A 21,647-nucleotide genomic window follows, 5' to 3' on the forward strand; every position below is an offset into this window, starting at 1 on the left:
CTTTAGTCAGTATCTCTTTACGTGATCACAGTGTCCACTCCCCTTCATAGCTTGTTAATTATATCAGGAAACTTTCACTAAACTTTGGCCATGGAGACTGGTACACAGCTGTAATACTGATAGAGTGGTACCGTACTGATACTGTGCTCTCCTCATGTACTGTATCTCTGTTACCATGACTATCACTGTCTCAGTTTACACTAGAGGTCCAGTGTAGTTTTCTTTATGGTTACTGCTGTTTTGAGAAAAGCACAGAGCCGCAAGACAGTCTAACTACACAGTTTGTATCATTGCAGTCTTGGTGGAATGTGTGTAGGTTTTGATCAAAGGAGTGTAGGTTACAAACCCGATTCCAAAAAAGTTGGGACACTGTACAAATTGTGAATAAAAAAGGAATGCAATGATGTGGAAGTTTCAAATTTCAATATTTTATTCAGAATACAACATAGATGACATATCAAATGTTTAAACTGAGAAAATGTATCATTTTAAGGGAAAAATAAGTTGATTTTAAATTTCATGGCATCAACACATCTCAAAAAAGTTGGGACAAGGCCATGTTTACCACTGTGTGGCATCCTCTCTTCTTTTTATAACAGTCTGCAAACGTCTGGGGACTGAGGAGACAAGTTGCTCAAGTTTAGGAATAAGAATGTTGTCCCATTCTTGTCTAATACAGGCTTCTAGTTGCTCAACTGTCTTTGGTCTTCTTTGTCGCATCTTCCTCTTTATGATGCGCCAAATGTTTTCTATGGGTGAAAGATCTGGACTGCAGGCTGGCCATTTCAGTACCCGGATCCTTCTTCTATGCAGCCATGATGTTGTAATTGATGCAGTATGTGGTCTGGCATTGTCAGGTTGGAAAATGCAAGGTCTTCCCTGAAAGAGACGACGTCTGGATGGGAGCATATGTTGTTCTAGAACTTGGATATACCTTTCAGCATTGATGGTGCCTTTCCAGATGTGTAAGCTGCCCATGCCACACGCACTCATGCAACCCCATACCATCAGAGATGCAGGCTTCTGAACTGAGCGCTGATAACAACTTGGGTTGTCCTTGTCCTCTTTAGTCCGGATGATATGGCGTCCCAGTTTTCCAAAAAGAACTTCAAATTTTGATTCGTCTGACCACAGAACAGTTTTCCACTTTGCCACAGTCTATTTTAAATGAGCCTTGGCCCAGAGAAAACGCCTGCGCTTCTCTATCATGTTTAGATGTGGCTTCTTTTTTGACCTATAGAGTTTTAGCCGGCAACGGCGAATGGCACGGTGGATTGTGTTCACCGACAATGTTTTCTGGAAGTATTCCTGAGCCCATGTTGTGATTTCCATTACAGTAGCATTCCTGTATGTGATGCAGTGAAGTCTAAGGGCCCGAAGATCACGGGCATCCAGTATGGTTTTCCGGCCTTGACCCTTACGCACAGAGATTGTTCCAGATTCTCTGAATCTTTGGATGATATTATGCACTGTAGATGATGATAACTTCAAACTCTTTGCAATTTTTCTCTGAGAAACTCCTTTCTGATATTGCTCCACTATTTTTCACCACAGCATTGGGGGAATTGGTGATCCTCTGCCCATCTTGACTTCTGAGAGACACTGCCACTCTGAGAGGCTCTTTTTATACCCAATCATGTTGCCAATTGACCTAATAAGTTGCAAATTGGTCCTCCAGCTGTTCCTTATATGTACATTTAACTTTTCCGGCCTCTTATTGCTACCTGTCCCAACTTTTTTGGAATGTGTAGCTCTCATGAAATCCAAAATGAGCCAATATTTGGCATGACATTTCAAAATGTCTCACTTTCAACATTTGATATGTTATCTATATTCTGTTGTGAATAAAATATAAGTTTATGAGATTTGTAAATTATTGCATTCCTTTTTTATTCACAATTTGTACAGTGTCCCAACTTTTTTGGAATCGGGTTTGTAAAAAAGTTCATGAACAATTTAATCTGTAAATACAAAGGACTAAATTAAAAACAGAGGGAGTGATTCTTAAAGTCATAAAACTGAGAATGCCTATCAAGTTGACACATTAACTGTAAAAGGATATAAACCGTACAGATAACAGCTCGGTTAGCCTGCTGTGGGACAAAAGAGGAGTGTGGTGATGTCATGTTTTTGTGCTGGGAATAAAGGCCTTTGCTTAGAGAGAAACAATAAAATGAAGGCCTTAGGACTGTGACAAATCTGTTATTAATAATCTTTTTTTCATTAAAGCACAAAACTGGAAATTCCATCATTTACTCACCCTCATGTTGTTTCAAACCTGTTAGGTAACTTCACATTCACTGTAAAAAAAAAAAAAAAAAAAAAAACCTCGAAAAAAGAGCAAATGACTAGTTTGGTTGTGTTGGTTCAGCAAAAATCCACAAAAAACTCAGCACAACTACGTTAGTCAATCTAACCCAAGATTTGTTTTTTTTTTTTAAATAAACTTAAAAATATGAGTTGTGTGAACAACACTTTAACTTCATCCAAAAAAACCTTCTGCCAATTTATTAATTTGAGTTAAGTCAATCTCATTTAGGAAATGCCCTCCCTCCCATGTAGTAAAAAGCAAATGCTAATTGTGGATTAAAACAATTTAATACTAAGGGAAAATGAAGAGAAAAATGGTTTAGTGATTTTTGACTGAAAAGCTGGACAACTGAGTCACATACTGTGTTTATCAGTTGCCTGAAATGACTGAATATTTTGTGCTCCAAATAAACTTAGGAGACAACATCATTTTTCTCTTTTAATATATAGCATAATATTTATTTAGGTACATTTAGAAACACAAATTATTTTTGAAAAGATACATGGCACTTTGTATTACTTTGTAACTTGTTTATTGCATAATGTAGAGGACATTTTATGCACAATTTACAATTTTGATTATCTCACAGATCTTCAGGTTATTCATATTAAGGTATATAGCAGGTGATCAACAATTAAAGAAGATCAATTTATTAGACAGAATAACCATGCCACCCCCCTTTTGTCAATCACTATCACACCCCCAACCCGACCCGACCACACTCCACCACTCGGGGTCGGGACCCTCTTGGCCCCCGCTGCACCCACCCACCACACCCTGGCAGTGGGGGCCAAGTAATAAAGTAATAAAATGTAAAAATAAAACACTGCATAGTCTTCACTGTGTGGATGTAATATACATTGATTCTTATTAAAGCTACAAAGTTATTCAGTCAAGAGCAGTAAGGGAATTTTACTTTGTCTTTGGTTGTTTGGTTAATGGCACGGACAGCAGCAGGTAGCCTACACATTATTAACTTAAGGCATAACCACCTGCATTTACATGTAAAAAATACATGGCACTTTGCATTACTTTGTAACTAGTTTATGGCGTAATGTAGAGGACAGTGTGCAATTTATAAATTTGTGCCTGTGTTTGATTATCACATCTTCATCACTTTAAAATGAAAATTAAAAAGCTTTACTCACCCTCAAGCCATCCTAGGTGTATATGAATTTCTTCTTTCAGATGAACACAATCGGAGTTATATTAATAAATTTCCTGACGCATCTAAGCTTTATAATGGCAGTGAATGGGATCAACGAGAATAAAGCTCAAGAAAGTGCATCCATCCAAAGCAAAACGTACTCCATATGGCTCAGGGTGGGTTAATAAAGGCCTTTCAAAGGGAAGCGATGCGTATAGGTAAGAAAAATATCCATATTTAACACATTATAAAGTAAAATATCTAGCTTCCGCCAGACCGCCTTCTGTACTCAACTTACGAAGAAAGTGTAATGCCTCTCGCAGTTCAAAACTCTTACGCTACGTCCTACACCTTCCTTATTCAACTTACAAAAAAAGCTAAACTGACGTGGCGTCAGTTACGCTTTCTTTCTAAGTTGAATATGAAAGGTGGTCTGGTTGAAGCTAGATATTTTACTTTATAACTTGTTAAATATGGATATTTTTTTACACAAACGCATCACTTTGCTTCAGCGTGGAGAATGTTTTGCTTTGGATGGATGCACTTTCTTCAGCTTCATACTCGTTGGACCCGTTCACTGCCATTATAAAGCTTAGATGTGTCAGGATATTTATTAATATAGCTCTGATTATGACTTTCTTCATAATGATGAAAGTCATATACACCTAGGATGGCTTGAGGGTAAGTAAAGCTTGGGTTAATTTTCATTTTAAAGTGAACTATAGCAGGTGTTAACAGTGATCAACAACTAAAAAAGGTAATTTGATTAGAGAGAATAACCATGCTGCCCCCCTTTTGTCAGTCACTATCACACCCCCAACCCGTTCCCACCACACTCGGGTCGGGACCCACTTGGCCCCCGCTGTACCCACCCACCACACCCTGGTAGCGGAGGCCAAGTAATGGTACCGGTTTCACGTGTCTCCCTGGTGGTCATCAGCGCCGTTGCACCCGATCCAAGCGTGCTCGAGCTCCTCGCCCCTGGGAGAGCACGCGTAAACCGGGTGCCATTCCGTGCCGGAGACCGGATGCTGCTCCGAGGCACAACGAAAGCAGCAGACACGTAAAATCCTTCGCGAGAACTGCGTTTTTCATGACGCAATCCCCCGAAGGACTAGGCACAGACTCACCGAGCAAAGCTTCACGAAGAAACTTCACACGACAATCGATTGAGTCTTACCTTCTTCCGTCCTGCAGTTAGAGACACACACTGAGCTCGAGAGAGAATTCCAGCGTTATAAACAGGACTGCAGCTGAAGCCGCGAATATTTAGAACGCGTGCCATTGTGACGTCACTGAGATTGCGCTTCATCTCTTCACGAGGGAACAAACCAAAGTCCTTTTCGTTGTGCACAAAGTATAACATTTATGCCTTTTTATGATGTACAAGTAAGAAAAAAAGGGACCTTTCTCTACTTCTTTCAATATTAATTTACGTTAAGTTATATTACCTTTATATTTTTATTATTATTTTTTTTATTATTATTATTATTTATTTTTTGTTTGTTTGTTTCTTTGCTGTTTTTGTGTATACTGTTTATAATTCTATTATTGTTGTTAAATTCTTTGACTTGTAACATTTGCTTTTATATGTCAATAAAAAAAATTAAAAAAAATGAGGGAACTGGTACAATATCTAAAAGCCTATAGAAGATTTTTTTTTGAGCCTGTGCAGATATTTTCTTGTTTGTTTATTTGTGTATTTATTTTCATGTATTTATTTTTACTTCCTTTTAAAATTCTTTTTGTGTCTGCCCTTGTTATATTGTTGAGTAAATTGATTGTAAATTGATTGCCATCTTCTTGTTATATTTTTGGTTTTCGTAATCCCTTCATAAGCACTGGTTAAACGGTTTACCTGGTTTCACACCCTGGGGTTTTAGGGGGACCGTATACTTAAGTTTAGATTAGAACTGGGGCATTTAGCATTAGGGACTTAGCAAATGGCAGAAGAAGAATATTCATGAAAGAAAAGAAAAGATAGGACGAAGAGGGCAATAATAAAGAACTTTATGGTGAGTGCTTAATAATAGTGCGTTTTTGATTATCGTTGTTCTTTTAAGTCACAGTTTTCCTATTAGTCGATATTGGCTAATGATGAAAAATGCATACAACCACTTCCTTTTGAACGTTCCTGAATCGAGCTGTATTTTTTAAATACTGTTACATGAAATAATTTGTCTTTTGTTGCGATGTATTTTGCTGCTCAACTAAAGAGTGTTTGGAAGTCGTGCATGTGACTTCTGTTGCATTGTTAGACATTAGCTTCCCTGGCTCTCCATCTGTACTGTACTGAGGGCAACTGAGAATTCCGATTAATTGCCCTTACAGTTGTAGATTGCTGGAAAGTTCTGAGATAATGTTTATTGATAATATAGTTTCAAAGTTGTGCAGCAGTAGCTATAATCTAAATATAATACAATCCATTATCCATTTAATTAATAATTCATTAATTTGCTTTTATTAACCTGATCATTCACATTGTGTATTTTCTTGTACAGATCTACATTGAGCACACACTTCATGCAGTGTAGGTACCGTGAATACACCTGTGCCAGTATTGGCATTGGGACCAATAATTATGTACAGACACTTGCGAGAGAGGGTTTGCATGTAGTCTAAAATCAGTTTGTGACCGTCTCTGCAGACAATTTTGGGGCACATGATCTAGCAGGATTCCATGAAAGTTTGTATGTTGAGAAGTACTGTTGGTTTTGTCTCGTAAGTTATGTTACATGTTCTCTGTTGTACACAATTTTGTTCCGATTGTTTATAGTGTTCAGAGATTTTTTTTTATCTTTCACTCTTTCATTTCTTACCCCCTTCCCATCCCTAATACATTTTCAGTGACGCTCAATTATGATTTATAATTAATTCTGCAGAAGTACATCATGAATAAAATGATTTACTTTTTTTTCCTAAAGACATCAGACGTCCTATCACACAGATACACTACACCTCTACTACCCTTGTACGTTAGGGAGTGTGACGCAATATTCAAGACTGGATAGGTTTTCTGCTTTTGTTTCTCTCACATTTTCATTGATCACCATTCTTTTATTTAATGTGTCCTTACATTTAATAAATAGTTTTTCCTTAAGTGTTTACATCAGGTTAGCACATAATTTGCCATGTTTTGTTTGCAAGAGTGTAGTTGTGCTTTGATTTTTAAATTTACACAATCAACCATTTTTCTTTAATATATTTGTATATATTTCTTAGGACAATTACTTAAAGGAGGCCTGTGCAAGAGGAGTGAAACTGTGGGCATCCTTGAAGTCATGGAGGACAACCTCTCGGTGGCAACAAAGAGATGTCTAAACTTCAGCATCATCCTGGAGGAAACTGTGGTCGTGGAAGACCTATCTGACTTTCCCACTGCTTTCATGGTACTCTTTGGACTTCTCTATGCGCTTAATATTGAGTATACGATAAAGACTAAAATACACATTTGAGGCAGTGCAGAACATCTTTGTAAGAATGTTGTTGTTTAGATGTGACTGTACATGGTATCACAGGACATTTTATTTATTTCCTGTAAGAAATATTGAAAGGGATAGTTTACCCAAAAATTATTATTCATTTACTCACTCTGTTGTCTCAGTCTCATTTGTCTTCCTTTCTTCTCTAGAAGATATTTTCATAGACTAACATGTTTATATCCATACAATGCAACTAAATAGGGTTCAACTTTCAAGATATATAAATATAATCCATGTGACTCCAGTAATTTAATTCATGTGTTCTGAAGCAATACAATCAGATGTCAAGATTTATAATCAAGTAATATTTAATCTGTTTCTTACCCAAAACTGATTGTATTGCTCTAGAAGACACAGATTAAACCACCAGAGCTGTATGTTTTTCTGTGTGTTCTGCAGAGGATATGTAGTCATATGAGTTTGGGAATACATGATGAGATAATTACCATTTTTGGGTGATGATGGCTAAATAAAATAGCATTTTATTGACTTCTGGACAAATTGTTTTGAAAACAGTTCTTGAATTGCTTTTTGGAATAAATGTTTAGTTAACATTGTCTTGACTCACTGTTTTCAGTTTTTGACTTTGGCAATGTTATTGTAGTTTATGTAATATTTCTTGGTACTAATTTCCAGTAGCATTTTCTTTGTTCACTCAACTTCAGACATTGAGTTCTACAGACAAAAATGTTGAATTGGCTCAACTTAGAAAGATTTGTTATAAAATAGTTGCACCTCTCCAGAAAACTAGCAATGTTAGGTTAACTCATCTAAACATTTTTTTTTTTATTTTTTTTTGTATCACAGACAACTTATTTTCAGTTAGTATAACTGTTATTTACAAAAGTTTAGTAAACAAGAAAAAGCTAGGGGAAATTAGTACTAAGATTGTCGTTGTACGGGCTTAAAAGTTTTTACGGTGTTGATCTTTTCCATATTAAAGGCTGTGAAAAATGACCAAAAAATATACCATAAAACTAATTCAAGTCTATATTTAAGTAATATGATCTTGTGTAAGAAATGGACCCAAATTGAAGCCATTGTTTGCTGAAAATCTTTGACATTTGTCAATTCTCATTTATGTAATTTGAATATTCCCATTTTCCAATTTACCATGTTTACCAATTTAACTTACAGACACGCACACATTAATTACATCATTTGATGACATTAATAAAGGTTCCAAAAGGGGATTTTCACATCAGTGCCATAAAAGAACCATTTTTTGGTTCCCCAAAGAACTTTTTTGTGTGAAGAACATTTTAAAAATCTAATGAACCCTGGAAAGGTTCCTTAAATGTTAAAGGTTCTTCATGTAATCATAGAGGCCAATAAAGAACCTCTATTTTTATGTGTAGCATGAACAATGACTCTCATAATGCAATTTTATTACAAAAATATCCAAGTCATATTTTTTTTTTTTTTTTTGCTTTTTCTCATTTTCGGCCTCCCTGGTCTCCATCCACTTTCATGCTATGGAAAATAGCAGTGTGAACATTATGCTAAACATCTCTTTTTTTGTTCTGCAGTAGAAAGGAGATTATGGGGTGAGTAAATGATGACAAAAAAGTAATTTTTGGATGAACTACTATACTTTAAATATATAGTTACTGAATCTGAAAGTTGGGAACAGGAATAGGACTAGCTTACTGCATTAGGCAAATGTGACTGTGACATCACAAGAGAGTAATAAAAGCCCATTTGCCAGCAGAACTCAGCCAGAACATCCATCCATCCAACAAAGAGTGGTCTTGTCCTGGAGTTACGGTGCAGTCACGGGAGTATCGGTGAGTATCCATTTCGAGACAAATTGTTACCTTAGAAGTTGATTCCGTGGTGTGCCGTCCATTGAGCAGGACAAGTTGATCGGATTTTGATTTAAACACATGTTGATTGAGCCAGTAAACTTTCTGAGACAGTGGAGAGATGTTTCATATAGTTGTTGTTCAGTCCTTTTCGATTCTGCATACATGGGAGAGGCAGCGAGCCACAAGGAAATCAAGTGACTTGCCTTAAGTGTCAGGGTGACGGATGCAGCACAATGCAGCAGTTGTGGAGTTTTAAGATGAGATGGCCTTGTATGGGGAATCCTGTCATGCCCGCAAGGGCTTAAAGATAAGTAAATGAGGAAAGTGGACTGGTAAAAGGTTGAAAAATGATTAATGCTGTCTGATTTGTCTGATTTTATCTTACAAAGATAAAACTTAGAGGAAGTTAAAATGAGCTTTTAATATTGAGCAATGAGACAATGCAATGGCTTTGTGAGCAAATCAGTTGTCTATTAGTCTGTCCCAGGACAGAATTGAAAACGTCACTGTGTAACCACGTTTCAACTTTGCTGAACTGTGACATGGACGCCTCCAGTTCTGTGTGTGAGTTAAATGTGTTTGTGAGGGCTGTCAAGAACTAGAGAGTGAAGCAGATGAACATGAAACACATTGTCAAGACTCCTTTATTTTGTAAATGTTTTCTACATTTGCTAAAAGTTGAGGCATTTAGAAAAAATTCTGGCTGCACTTAAAATTTAAGTAGATATTTCTCGAAACAATTTAATTTGTGTGTTGTTTGTATCCTCATGAATTTTAAAATAACAGGATATTAAAATAGAGTTACAATATTTAATAGAATTTACTGTCTGATATGAAATGCAAGACCAATTTTTAAAATAAAACCTTCACTGAACTTAAGCCCTAAAACATACTGTTAAAAATTTTAGGGTTTTTTAAGATTTTTTGGTTGGTAAGATGTTTTTGAAAGAAGTCTCTTATGCTCACCAAAGCTGCATTAAACCCTTTGGTATTGTTCATTTGGGAGTCACACTTGTGTTGTTCGCAGTCAAAAGTGACTGAACACCTGAAATGTAACTTTTTTATTTTCAGTAAAATCAATATAATATATTTTTGATCAATAATATTTTTTCTTTTTTCTTTTGTATTTTGAGAGAATTTCATGGTACTAATTAATATTTATGCAATAATAAGGATCCATCCAAATAATTCTAATATTTTTTATTACTTTTCAGTTAAAGCAGTATTTCATAGTAAAACAGAGACAATGCCTTTAAAATCCAATTTGAAGGAAGATTAGTGCCATCTAGTGAGAGTAAAAAAAAGTAAAATGTGTGTAATGCCGTGGTGTAACCACTAGTTCCCTTTCAGTCAGTCATGTTCGACTTTACGTCAGAACTGAACTGATGAATTGGTATCCCATGAATGAACTGATGAATTGGTATTCTCTAGTTGTTTTTAGACATAAATACTTATTTTTATTAAGTTGTGGATTTGGATATATACAGTATCTCACAGAAGTGAGTACACCCCTCACATTTTTGTAAATATTTTATTTTATCTTTTCACATGACAACACTGAAGAAATTACACTTTGCTACAATGTAAAGTAGTGAGTGTACAGCTTGTATAACAGTGTAAATTTGCTGTCCCCTCAAAATAACTCAACACACAGCCAGTAATGTCTAAACTGCTGGCCACAAAAGTGAGTACACCCCTAAGTGAAAATGTCCAAATTGGGCCCAAAGTGTCAATATTTTGTGTGGCCACCATTATTTTCCAGAACTGCCTTAACCCTCTTGGACATGGAGTTCACCAGAGCTTCACAGGTTGCCACTGGAGTCCTCTTCCACTCCATCACAGAGCTGGTGGATGTTAGTGACCTTGCGCTCCTCCACCTTCCGTTTGAGGATGCCCCACAGATGCTCAATAGGGTTTAGGTCTGGAGACATTCTTGGCCAGTCCATCACCTTTACCCTCAGCTTCTTTAGCAAGGCAGTGGTCGTCTTGGAGGTGTGTTTGGGGTCGTTATCATGTTGGAATACTCCGAAGGGAGGGGATCATGCTCTGCTTCAGTATGTCACAGTACATGTTGGCATTCATGGTTCCCTCAATGAACTGTAGCTCCCCAGTGCCGGCAGCACTCATGCAGCCCCAGACCATGACACTCCCACCACCATGCTTGACTGTAGGCAAGACACACTTGTCTTTGTACTCCTCACCTGGTTGCTGCCACACACGCTTGACACCATCTGAACCAAATAAGTTTATCTTGGTCTCATCAGACCACAGGACATGGTTCCAGTAATCCATGTCCTTAGTCTGCTTGTCTTCAGCAAACTGTTTGCGGGCTTTCTTGTGCATCATCTTTAGAAGAGGCTTCCTTCTGGGACGACAGCCATGCAGACCAATTTGATGCAGTGTGCGGCGTATGGTCTGAGCACTGATAGGCTGACCGCCCACCCCTTCAACCTCTGTAGCAATGCTGGCAGCACTCATACGTCTATTTCCCAAACACATCCTCTGGATATGACGCAGAGCACGTGCACTCAACTTCTTTGGTCGACGATGGCGAGGCCTGTTCTGAGCGGAACCTGTCCTGTTAAACCGCTGTATGGTCTTGGCCACCGTGCTGCAGCTCAGTTTCAGGGTCTTGGCAATCTTCTTATAGCCTACGCCATCTTTATGTAGAGCAACAATTCTTTTTTTCAGATCCTCAGAGAGTTCTTTGCCATGAGGTGCCATGTTGAACTTCCAGTGACCAGTATGAGAGAGTGAGAGCGATAACACCAAATTTAACACACCTACTCCCCATTCACACCTGAGACCTTGTAACACTAATGAGTCACATGACACCGGGGAGAGAAAATGGCTAATTGGGCCCAATTTTGACATTTCCACTTAGGGGTGTACACACTTTTATGGCCAGCGGTTTAGACATTAATGGCTGTGTGTTGAGTTATTTTGAGGGGACAGCAAATTTACACTGTTATACAAGCTGTACACTCACTGCTTTACATTGTAGCAAAGTGTCATTTCTTCAGTGTTGTCATGTGAAAAGATATAATAAAATATTTGCAAAAATGTGAGGGGTGTACTCACTTCTGTGAGATACTGTATTTAGACATTCTCAAAGACTACTTTTTGTCAAGGTTTAGATTTTTTTTTTTTTTAAATGTTGATTTGAAATGTCAGTCAAACGTGAAAACAGAGAAAGACATTTTGTTACACATAAAATTCAACAAAAATGTAACAAAAATGAACAGGAATGCTTTATCAGAGCTTAATCAACCTGATTTCAACCTCTTATTTGAGTCTTCTGGCTCAGTTTTGCTATATTGTTACAGCCACACCAATTCATCTGTGTGTGTATAATAGTGTGTTGTGTGTGTCTAAGTGAGTGTGTGTTTGAGTGGGTGTGTCTGTTTTGTACTCTCAGTGTTTTAGAGTGTAACCTCTTCCTTGCTGTCCATTTTATTTACTGCATTGTGGCTGAATTATTGATTCTATTTCACAAATTTGCAAACACTTGCTTTGTGTTACAGTCACACCAGTTCATATATGTGTGTCTGTGGGGGGTGGGTGGGATGTGTCTATTTTGCACTCTTGATATTTTAAAGTGTCACCCCTTCACTACTGTGTGCTTTTTTTCCTGCATCATGGCTGATTTGTAGATTGTACACAAAAAATTCTTTGTATTTCTGTATTTTTGCCTGTTTCCCATTCATTTCCTAAAGTGGTCATTTTTGACTGCAAACAACCCAAGTGTGACTATTTTTTTATGACCATTCAACTTTGTCAAATTAAGTCCACAATTTATTTATTTATTTTTTAATTCTTGTGGTCACACAGCAATTGCAATTTTTTTCTGGGCTAAAATGACCAAACAACACCAGTGGGTTAAACAGTTATGCTGTGTTTTTCTGCAAAAATATTTGTAATTCAAATATACTCTATATCAAATGGCTGTGAAATCACAAAGTGTGAGACAAAATATTGAGACAACTAATAGTAATAATCACTAATTGTTTTTGGCCCTAACAAAAAAATTAGATAATGGGATGAATAATGGGACATAAATAATCCATAAATTACTAATTGTTTTCTCTTTTATGTTCATGCTGCTTTTGGGCCAGGGAGAGAGGAAGCATTGACAGATGAGAAGAGGAATCAGAGATTTTTTTTGGAGATGTGCAGACAGGAAATAGACAGGAAGTGTGACCCAAAGTAAGATTTCATCAGTGGATTTCATGAGCCTGTAAGCCCTTTAAATGATGCGTGACAGAGTGCAGGATTATGAACCAATGTGTGTCTCAGGATTGAATCGCCTGACGCACTCATCTTCCTCAACATGCTGTCAGCAGCGAGAAGCCAAATGCCACTCTCAACTTTCAGATCGCTTTTAACTCTAAAATGTACTGCTTTAAATGTTTATTCTGGACAAAGCATATTATAGTCAATATTTATCCCAAAATATACTTTCTGGATGGATGGATAGACAGATAGATGTAAAGAATCTGTACAGTACTTTCTGTGAAGACTGAGATTGACAGTGTTTTACTGGAGAGTTCTTGCAAAATCTTGTGACTTAAATCTTAATTCCTGGTGTTCTTGCTGACAGTACAGTTCATGTAATGAGACAAGCATGAACAGTCAATGGCTGCTCAGATATGCTGTAGTCACAAGACACAGAGGAAAGAAACTGTTCCCACCAAAGTCAAGGTTCCAGTAATATACACTCTGCTGTTTCATTTGGTTAGCATTGCACAATGGTGAATAGTACTAACCATTTTACTCTGTTACTTTGCTCAAGTATTTAATTGTTTTAAAAAAAAACAATAAAAAAAATAAATAAAAGATTTTAATGTTCGGAAGCTTTTACTTTTATTTTGTAGTGAAAAACAATAAAGACCTGTGTAAGGACATGATATCCAATTTGTGAATGAATCATTCTTTTGAGCCGCTTCTTTCTGATGCAATTCACAAATCGCACTGAACGATTCAGTTGTGGTTTTGACTGATCCGACTGCAGCAATTAATAACTAATCGATTCTGTGATCCACGAGCAACTGAATTGGTCTAGTCTCATTCAAAATGTCATTGTCATTCAAAAGTAATTTTCCCCCTCATAACTAAAGAGTTAGTATGACATAATTTAGACGTTTTGTGTAATAATTATGAATTTGTATGTTTGAAATTATGATTCAGTGATTTATTTATTTTTTTCTCACATAGCAGAAATTGGCTTATGGAGTATATCAAATAGTTAGAAAAATAATTAACATATAGATAGGGTGAATTCAGTTTGATTGGGACACTTTTTCCATTTCATCTCAATGGCAAAAAGTGTCCAAATCACCCTGAATTCACCCTACCTAAGTATTCAAAAGTAAAAAGTTTGTACTTTTACTGAAGTGAAAATTTAAAAGGAGTGCTTCTATTTTTACTGGTAACATTTCAACAGGGCATCTGTATTTTAATTTAAGTACAAGATTTGTGTACTTCATCCTCCACTTTGAACTAATGAACTTTTTAGCAGTTAATACCAGAGACAAAGAGCCTTTCATTGCCATTAAAAAAATGACAAGGAAAACAGAGCAAAATCAGTTAAAACAAACAAAACATGTCAAGTTTGACTGTGATTACAGGAATGAGCTCATCCGAAATGACAAGTAGAGACAGAAAGGTGAAAGACACAGTGAACATAAAACTGTGTACAGGGGAGTTAAAGTGTGGGAGAATTTCAGATAAACACTGGCATAACCTGCATGCCAGAGTCATGCAATCATCAACATCTTGTGGTCCACCACAATACACTGCCAATAACATCTCTCTTTCTTTTTTCCACAGAATGGGACAAAACCAGGTCAAGGAGGGGGAGCCAGGGCAGGACAACAGCTCTGCAGGACCAGAGGAAAAGGGACCAAGCCCAGACCCTGGGGGGGCAAAAGAGGAAGGAAATCCAACCATTGAGACTCATGGTGTCGGGACAGATGAGGAGAAAGCAGCCGATGGAAGGTTGGATGGAGGCCCAGGCAGGGAGTTACCATCACCTACACCAGAGCACAGTTTGGATTTTCATGATAAGGTGTGTGCTCCCACGGATGGGGGGGTTGTGGAGGGAGGGGATGGCGAGAAAGTGGGAGGAAGAAAGAGTAGCGAGGAAGGCAGAGCTGAACTGCTGGCTCCACAGCAGCTGAATGGAATCACACAGTCTAACAGCTGCCTGCAAGGCACATGGGAGGCTGGTGAACCTGATCACGAGAGAAAAGACTTGAAGAGTATGCTAGAAGACTATCTTAAACATCAGGAAAACCTCGGGTGCGACTTTCCTGGTAAAGACAAAGTTGAAAGTGCTCACAAAGGAGAAAACAAGAGTAAGAATTGTGCTTCATATGTAAAGGACGAAATGGAGTCTGTTTTTGGAGATGACGACAAGCTAAAGTGCCAGGAAGGGGACAGAAAACTAGATGTTGATGCTGCCTGTGATATTAGCTTAACAAATACAGGGCCTACTTTGGAGATTCTGGAAAGGAAGGACATTTCGAAATCAAGTGGTGGGGACGCCAACACCAACGTTCACTTTACGGTTCAAGACAAAGCTTTGCTCATTACGGAAAACGTAGACTTGAAGACCAGCATGACTGAATCACAAAACAAGAGGCCGTTTAACAAGCCCAGCACATCAAAACCCGTGATGAACTCACAAATGGAGACATCAAAGGACATTACTGAGGCAATTCAGCAAGTCAAAGAAGGAATAAGGGAGAAGCCGCCAGAGAATCCAGATAAGGTTGTAAAAGAAACCTTAAACACTGAACATTCTTCCCCGAAGAACGTCGAAACCCAGGGGCGGTCAATGAAGGTTGTCAGCGAAGCCAGAGAAAACGTTACATGGTGTCAGCCAACAGATGATGTCATGAAGACCAGATTTACTAGTTCATGGCTGGCAGGTGCGGATTTACAAAAAAAAGCTGTGAGCCTAGAACGAGCGCAGAGCCCAGAGGACCTCAGCCCCTTAGAAGTGGCATCCAAGTCATCTCAGGGTCACGCTGAGAGCCATCGGCAAATATCTGCAGGCGAATTCACACAGGATGAGCTTCAGAAAGAAAGGCAATTTAATGTGTCAGACTTGGAGAGCCCTAGGACAAAGGAACCTTCACTTGAGAGATCACCCGCTGGAGGTCATAAAAATAAAGATGGCATAAGAGAGACTGAAGAAAGTGAAAATCTGGAATCTGCTTCAAAGGGCCTCTATCGTTCCCATGCAAAGAAAACCGAGATAAAAGATCTTTCTCTGCGTGGAACAGAAACGGAAGAGGTTTGTTTTGTGACATCTAATATTGCCAGTGTAAGTATGCTGGCTGAAAACAATCCCTTGCTACAAAGCTATGAAGATGAGAAATGTATTACATTCTCTGAAGCCATTACGGATTCATACCCCCCTTCTAAATCTGATGTTCAAGTTATGCAAAAAGATGAAAAAGAGGATTCCCCTCTTTCAGCAAAGGCCAAAGAACACAGAGAGATAAGTCTAGAGTGGTTTCTGGCTGAAACGAGTCCATATGCAGTGATACAAACCTTTCCAGAGACAGTGAAGGATACTACTCATAGGATGGATCCAGAAAGTACATCTTCTTTAAGCGCAGTGATTGATGTAGAAGATGCTACTAAACAGCAGAGAACAGAGGGAGATGCTAACGCTAACTTAGGCGACTTGACATCATCAGAGAGAGACAAGGTCAGCAAGTCTAATCAGAATACCATCAGCTCAAAAACGGACGTGCGTAAGGAAACATCTGCAAATAGTTCCATCTCTGAGCTCATTGCTGGTCCTGAGACAGCTTCAAGTCCCATAGATGACAGGCTAGGCATGGACAAGAAAACAGAAGTCACTCTGTCTGGTTCTTCTCAACTCCAAGGGCAATGTTTTTTGAATATTTTAACAAATGCACCAACCCATTCCGTTTTAAGCCAGACAGATGTATATGATCAGGTCCAGGATGGTTGTACTGCATTAGTAGACAGGACAGCAAACACATCTGCTGCACAAGATGTGCTACATTCCTCCTCCATGTGCAACCTAATAAGTATGCAAGCTAACGAGAAACAAGATAAAGAGCAGAACAAGCTGTCGACACAAGCAAATTTTCGTGTGTTAGAGGAGAAACATTTAAGCCAGCTTGACCAAAAGCTTGCGATAGAAAGCAACCTGACCACCATCATGGAAACACCGCAGGGTGCACAGAAAAGACATGTTTCAGATATGATAAAGGAAACTATTGAGTTGCAGAAGAAGATGAAGGAGTGGACCAAGCCGGCTGATGTCCGGGTTGATCTGACCTTAGATCCAACACAGTCTGTGAAAGTTTCACAAATGAAAGCAGCATTTGATCCACCAAAAAAATCACCTGACAAAGCACTAGAGAGAAAACCTTCAGTGAGAAAAGGTAGGAACATTTCTGAGAAGGATGTTGTTTATGTAATGCAAGGGCCCCTCGCTTGGCGGATAGAGAGATGGAGCAGAAACCCTCTGTGTTGCATTGTGTTTCATATTAAACCAGACATATATTACATGCTTGTAGTACTATATTATCTTATTTAGACAATTTAACATATTTCGATCGCAAATCTCTATCTATCTATCTATCTATCTATCTATCTATCTGTATGCAGCAAACAATGAAATTGTGTATTTCAGCATAATGGTGCCATCTTGTGGCAATTCCAGTACAGGAAAATCAACATATAGGTTGTATCACAGTTGGAAAAAAAGCCAAATAACATCCAACATTCATTGTGTTTAGAGCTCGTTGTGTCATAACTATGATACTATCAACTTCTCGACATAACTTAATGTTTACTGACGATATATGTATGACGTCTGCAACGCTAAACTGGTTCTACTAGTACGCGCAGTCACGTCGTGCACGCTGAAGTTCATACCTGTTTGCCCTCCGAATGGGCAGGGCTAAGATTATTATGTTTTGTGATTGGTGATCTTTGACGCCACTCATTGCCCATTTATCTAATCACGTTCTTTGTGAGGCGGAGAAAACAAACAAGGCGTGGCTTCCGGCGAGTCTCGGACAAGTTGAGTGAGGCAGAAGCATAGAGAGCATTCGCGCGATCTGGGAGTGCTGCTGGGGAAAGCTGTCTAAAGAACAAAATTAAAGTCGGGCTTGGATATATTTTTTTCTACGACAGCTGAGAAGGTAAGAATAGGCGTAAACTCAATCTGTCACATAATTTTTATAATATGAGGCAAAGATTGTATTGGTGTGCGTAAGTTTAAGAATCTGTCCATGCGAAGGGATCATGGCAGCGTGGATCAGGCCAGATGGGCTGATCTGCAGTGCTCGAAACGGGGGATTGCTTTAACAAATTCATGTTTCATATCTGAACTGACATGCTTTCAGGGTGGAATATGTAATGCTTTGATTTGTATGAATAGATTAAGTAACCCCTTTGGCTCTGTGTTGAACAGCGTGGGAAGCAAAAGTTGCTGCATCTTGCTCTTTTTAAATTTTAGAATATTTGAATAAAAGTAGTAGTAATAATAATATAGAATGTTGGAATCTTTCTATTTTAAATTTGTTAGTGTAGAATGTTAGAATTTTTGATTTGAAATTACTAGAGTGAAATGTATGAATATATGTTTGCTTATCACATTACAGGGACAGAGAGTGAGTGATCACTAAGCAAATAAAGCTAAAGTTTAACCACTTTAATTTGCCACACAAGCCAATGTGATCTATCTTAATTTTTTGGCAACTCCTATCTTGGTTTGCTAAAGTAAGTTGTTGGAACTGTCAGTCTGGTCTGGTTTGTCCTGCATTCACTGCTCAGAGCAAAAATGAAAGTTTATATCAGTATCAGATAGAAGTGTCAAACCTAGGAACAACTGATCTCCAGCAGATATGCAGTCATCAAATTATTTTTAAAAAAATCAATGAGTATGCACAGGGAAATGTAGAGAGAACAGTGATTTATATCAGTGGCCTGGCCAAGACATGTTTAAATCAATTGGTTGATCTTCCTGTAGGTGTGGATTATCGTGTCATATCTGAGAGGGTGGATGCATTATAAACTATCTTAATACAATGTGATGTCTGTTTGGAGGGTTTCTTAAAGGTGCACTCAGTAATTTACTTGTTAAAGTTTTACACAGAGAAATGAACAACTTTTGTTAAATATCATTGAAATGATGATACACTTGAGATGAAGACTCAAGTCAAGTCATATCAGTCTTTTAGATAAAGTTGTTTTCTACATTGAGTCTTGGAGTGGGTCAACGTTTTATGGGTGCTGCCATGTTGACGTCACACAATTGGTCTTGTCATACAGTTGACAGGGTCTCTAATAATGTGTTTAATGTAAAACAGAGCTGAGATTAAGGATAAAAGTGGGGCATTTTTTAAAAATCTAAATAAAAACCAGATAAATGTGAACAGAAATTTTGCTAAGTGTACCTTTAATCCAATGTGGTTTCTTTTTTTTAAATAAGTTTTGTAGCCTTCCCTTTTCTTGAGAAACATTTTATGATTGCAAAAATGTTATAATTTCAGCTAGAAATACAATAGCCTTTGGTTGTTTGGTTATCATTGTTCCGTTCAGCGTGACTCAACCTCAGGTTACTGTCTGTCCCTGTAATAAGTGTAGTGTAATTTTTTACTTCTTGCATTAAAGGGATAGAAAAATGAACATTTTTGTCATCACTTACTTGCCCTCATGTTGTTCCAAACCTGTATAAGTTTCTTTCTTCTGTTGAACACAAAAGAAGATATTTTAAAGAGTGTTGGTAACCAGACAGTTGACTGTAGCCATTGATTTCCATAGTAGGAAAAAAAAAATACTATGGAAGTTAATGGCTACCGTCGCTACCTGTCTGGTTTCCAAGATTTTTTAAAATATCATCTTTTATGTTCAACAGAAGAAAGAAACTCATACAGGTTTGGAACAACTTGAGGGCGAGTAAGTGATGACAAAAATTTCATTTTTGGATGAACTATCCCTTTAACCTTAAGTCATCTCAGAGGCAGAGAACAAGTGTTTGGGCTGCTACACCCGGTTAGTGTTTTAATATTATGTAGCGTGCAGGGTTTTCTGTGGTTACCCATGTGTCAACCACACTGTAATATTGTCTGGCTTGTTTCAGTTTGACTCTCTAACTTGCCAGGCAGCAGGAAAGAATAAAAAAATGAAACCTCAAGTACTGTGACATATTTCAAGGCTTAAAAAAAAAAGTTTTGGAAATCTAAGAAATGCCAGATATATATTTGGATTGATGCTGTCTGTAGTATTTATAGACTGGTTATTTTGACTGCATTTACAATTCCATTTCATGGATTTCATTTATCAAATTAATTTTTTTTTATAGAACGAGAAGGATAAAAGAACTCATTGTACATGGATAAAAGTACATTATGATTTAGTTTTTATTTCCTTGTTTCAAGAGACCAGTCTTTGTTCTTTTTTTGGTCATTGTTGGTGCCTGATATAGCTTGAGGCCACACTGAAATCTTGACATGGTAATGTTTGGGCTGGCCGTCAAAATGCATCAGACTGTTTATGCATATGGACATCATTGCATGGTCTACTCTGTGCCTGTTTCCTTGTGCTCCTTGGGAAATGGGTCAGGATGCTGGGTAAAATTAGTCAGGAGATGCAGGAAGTTGCCGCAAGGCTGGAGAGGATGCAGCTTTAGGAGTGTGTGTGTGTGTGTGTGTGTGTGTGTGTGTGTGTGTGTGTAAGAGAGATAGAGAGGAACAACTGGACATATATAGGCAGGGGGAATCTGTTGAGTTTTAAGGAAGTCTTGTTTCCTCTAAAGACCTGACAGTTTCATGTTTCACATTTCACATTTACCAGTCAAGATAACATTCTTGTGTTTGGTGCACGTCCTTTAGGCTGCATGCGTCAGAGAGTTGAGCTTTGCGATGGATAGCTCATCATCAGCAGGTATGCAGGGTTAAATGCAACCCTTTTTCAAGACCTGCAGCTGTCATTATACAGCATTTTCTTTGCTAAAACTAACTTGTTGCTCATTTGAGCACTCATTTTAACTTCTATAATGAGGAAGATTTGCCCTATGTGACATTTACTGCAATTAGCAGGTTAGAATTGCTATGGAGGTTTTGACATCTCAACCTTTTTTTTTTTTTTCCTTTTTTTTTTCCACTTCTGTTCATTGTTTACCTGCATGGTATTTAACCGCATAGTCAAATGTCACTTTTTACAAGCTGTGAAAACATGTTCAAAGGTGATCGTGTCAAGACGGGCTTTTGTTTGTTGATTATGAAACTGTGGATCTTCAATAGCTAAACATCAGATCCAGCTTTTGAGCTTCTTTCTGAATACTACATTTCATGGTACTTCTTTTTTTTTGTTATAAACTTAAAGCTGATGTTGGTCATCTGAGTTGTGAGTTTCATGTGTAGAAGCTTATTATTTATGCATTTAAGCTCAATTCACAGGTTAAATGGGTAAAGATTAACCAGCATATGTATTCGCTTGTAAAACCTAACTGGACGTGAGGTGCCGTTACAGTGATGCGCAATGATTATTATTTAGAAATGATTTCTGTATTTTGCAACATTGCGGCTGGAACAACAACATACAAAGTTTGACAATGATAATCTAAGGTAATGTTTATGTGCTTTATTTAATGTTAAAAGCATCAAATGAGAGTTTTGTGTGGCCTTTTATAGCTTGAAAGCGACAATGGATTATTCACCTCAGATCTTGTAAATAAATGAAACAAGAACTTTCCTACTTCAAACTGTCAACTCAGTGTGAACAAACAAGTGTATTCTATGACAAATATTGTTTCCGTTTCTCAGTATGTCGTTGTTGTTGTTTTTTTAAATAATTTTAAAATTATGTAATATTTATGAATTTGATCATGTACTTATTAGGGA

General features: G+C 37.7%; 2 protein-coding genes across 3 annotated transcripts in view; both read left to right on the forward strand.

Annotated features, from left to right (window-relative positions):
* The first annotated feature begins 4,118 nt into the window (after positions 1-4,118).
* Positions 4,119-20,566, forward strand: si:ch211-108c6.2 (uncharacterized protein LOC559375 homolog). Its single transcript, XM_051894236.1, has 4 exons — positions 4,119-6,847; positions 8,652-8,727; positions 14,578-17,209; positions 20,561-20,566. The coding sequence occupies exons 3-4, from the start codon at positions 14,579-14,581 to the stop codon at positions 20,564-20,566; spliced, it is 2,637 nt and encodes an 878-aa protein (XP_051750196.1). The 5' UTR covers positions 4,119-6,847; positions 8,652-8,727; position 14,578.
* Positions 17,777-21,647, forward strand: part of coro1ca (coronin, actin binding protein, 1Ca) — a 52,108-nt gene continuing 48,237 nt past the window's right edge. The window contains exon 1 of one of the 2 annotated variants that reach the window (XM_051893485.1): positions 17,777-17,942. Coding sequence is in view for 1 of the 2 variants with exons in the window: in XM_051893484.1 (XP_051749444.1) it covers positions 20,667-20,688 (22 nt within the window). In the remaining variant the exon portion in view is untranslated. Of the gene's footprint in view, positions 17,943-20,535; positions 20,689-21,647 lie in introns of those variants that run through there. The other variant, XM_051893484.1, reaches the window with a different exon arrangement.

Source organism: Ctenopharyngodon idella, chromosome 5, assembly GCF_019924925.1.
Source record: "Ctenopharyngodon idella isolate HZGC_01 chromosome 5, HZGC01, whole genome shotgun sequence".
In the NCBI taxonomy this organism is placed as follows: Eukaryota; Metazoa; Chordata; class Actinopteri; order Cypriniformes; family Xenocyprididae; genus Ctenopharyngodon; species Ctenopharyngodon idella.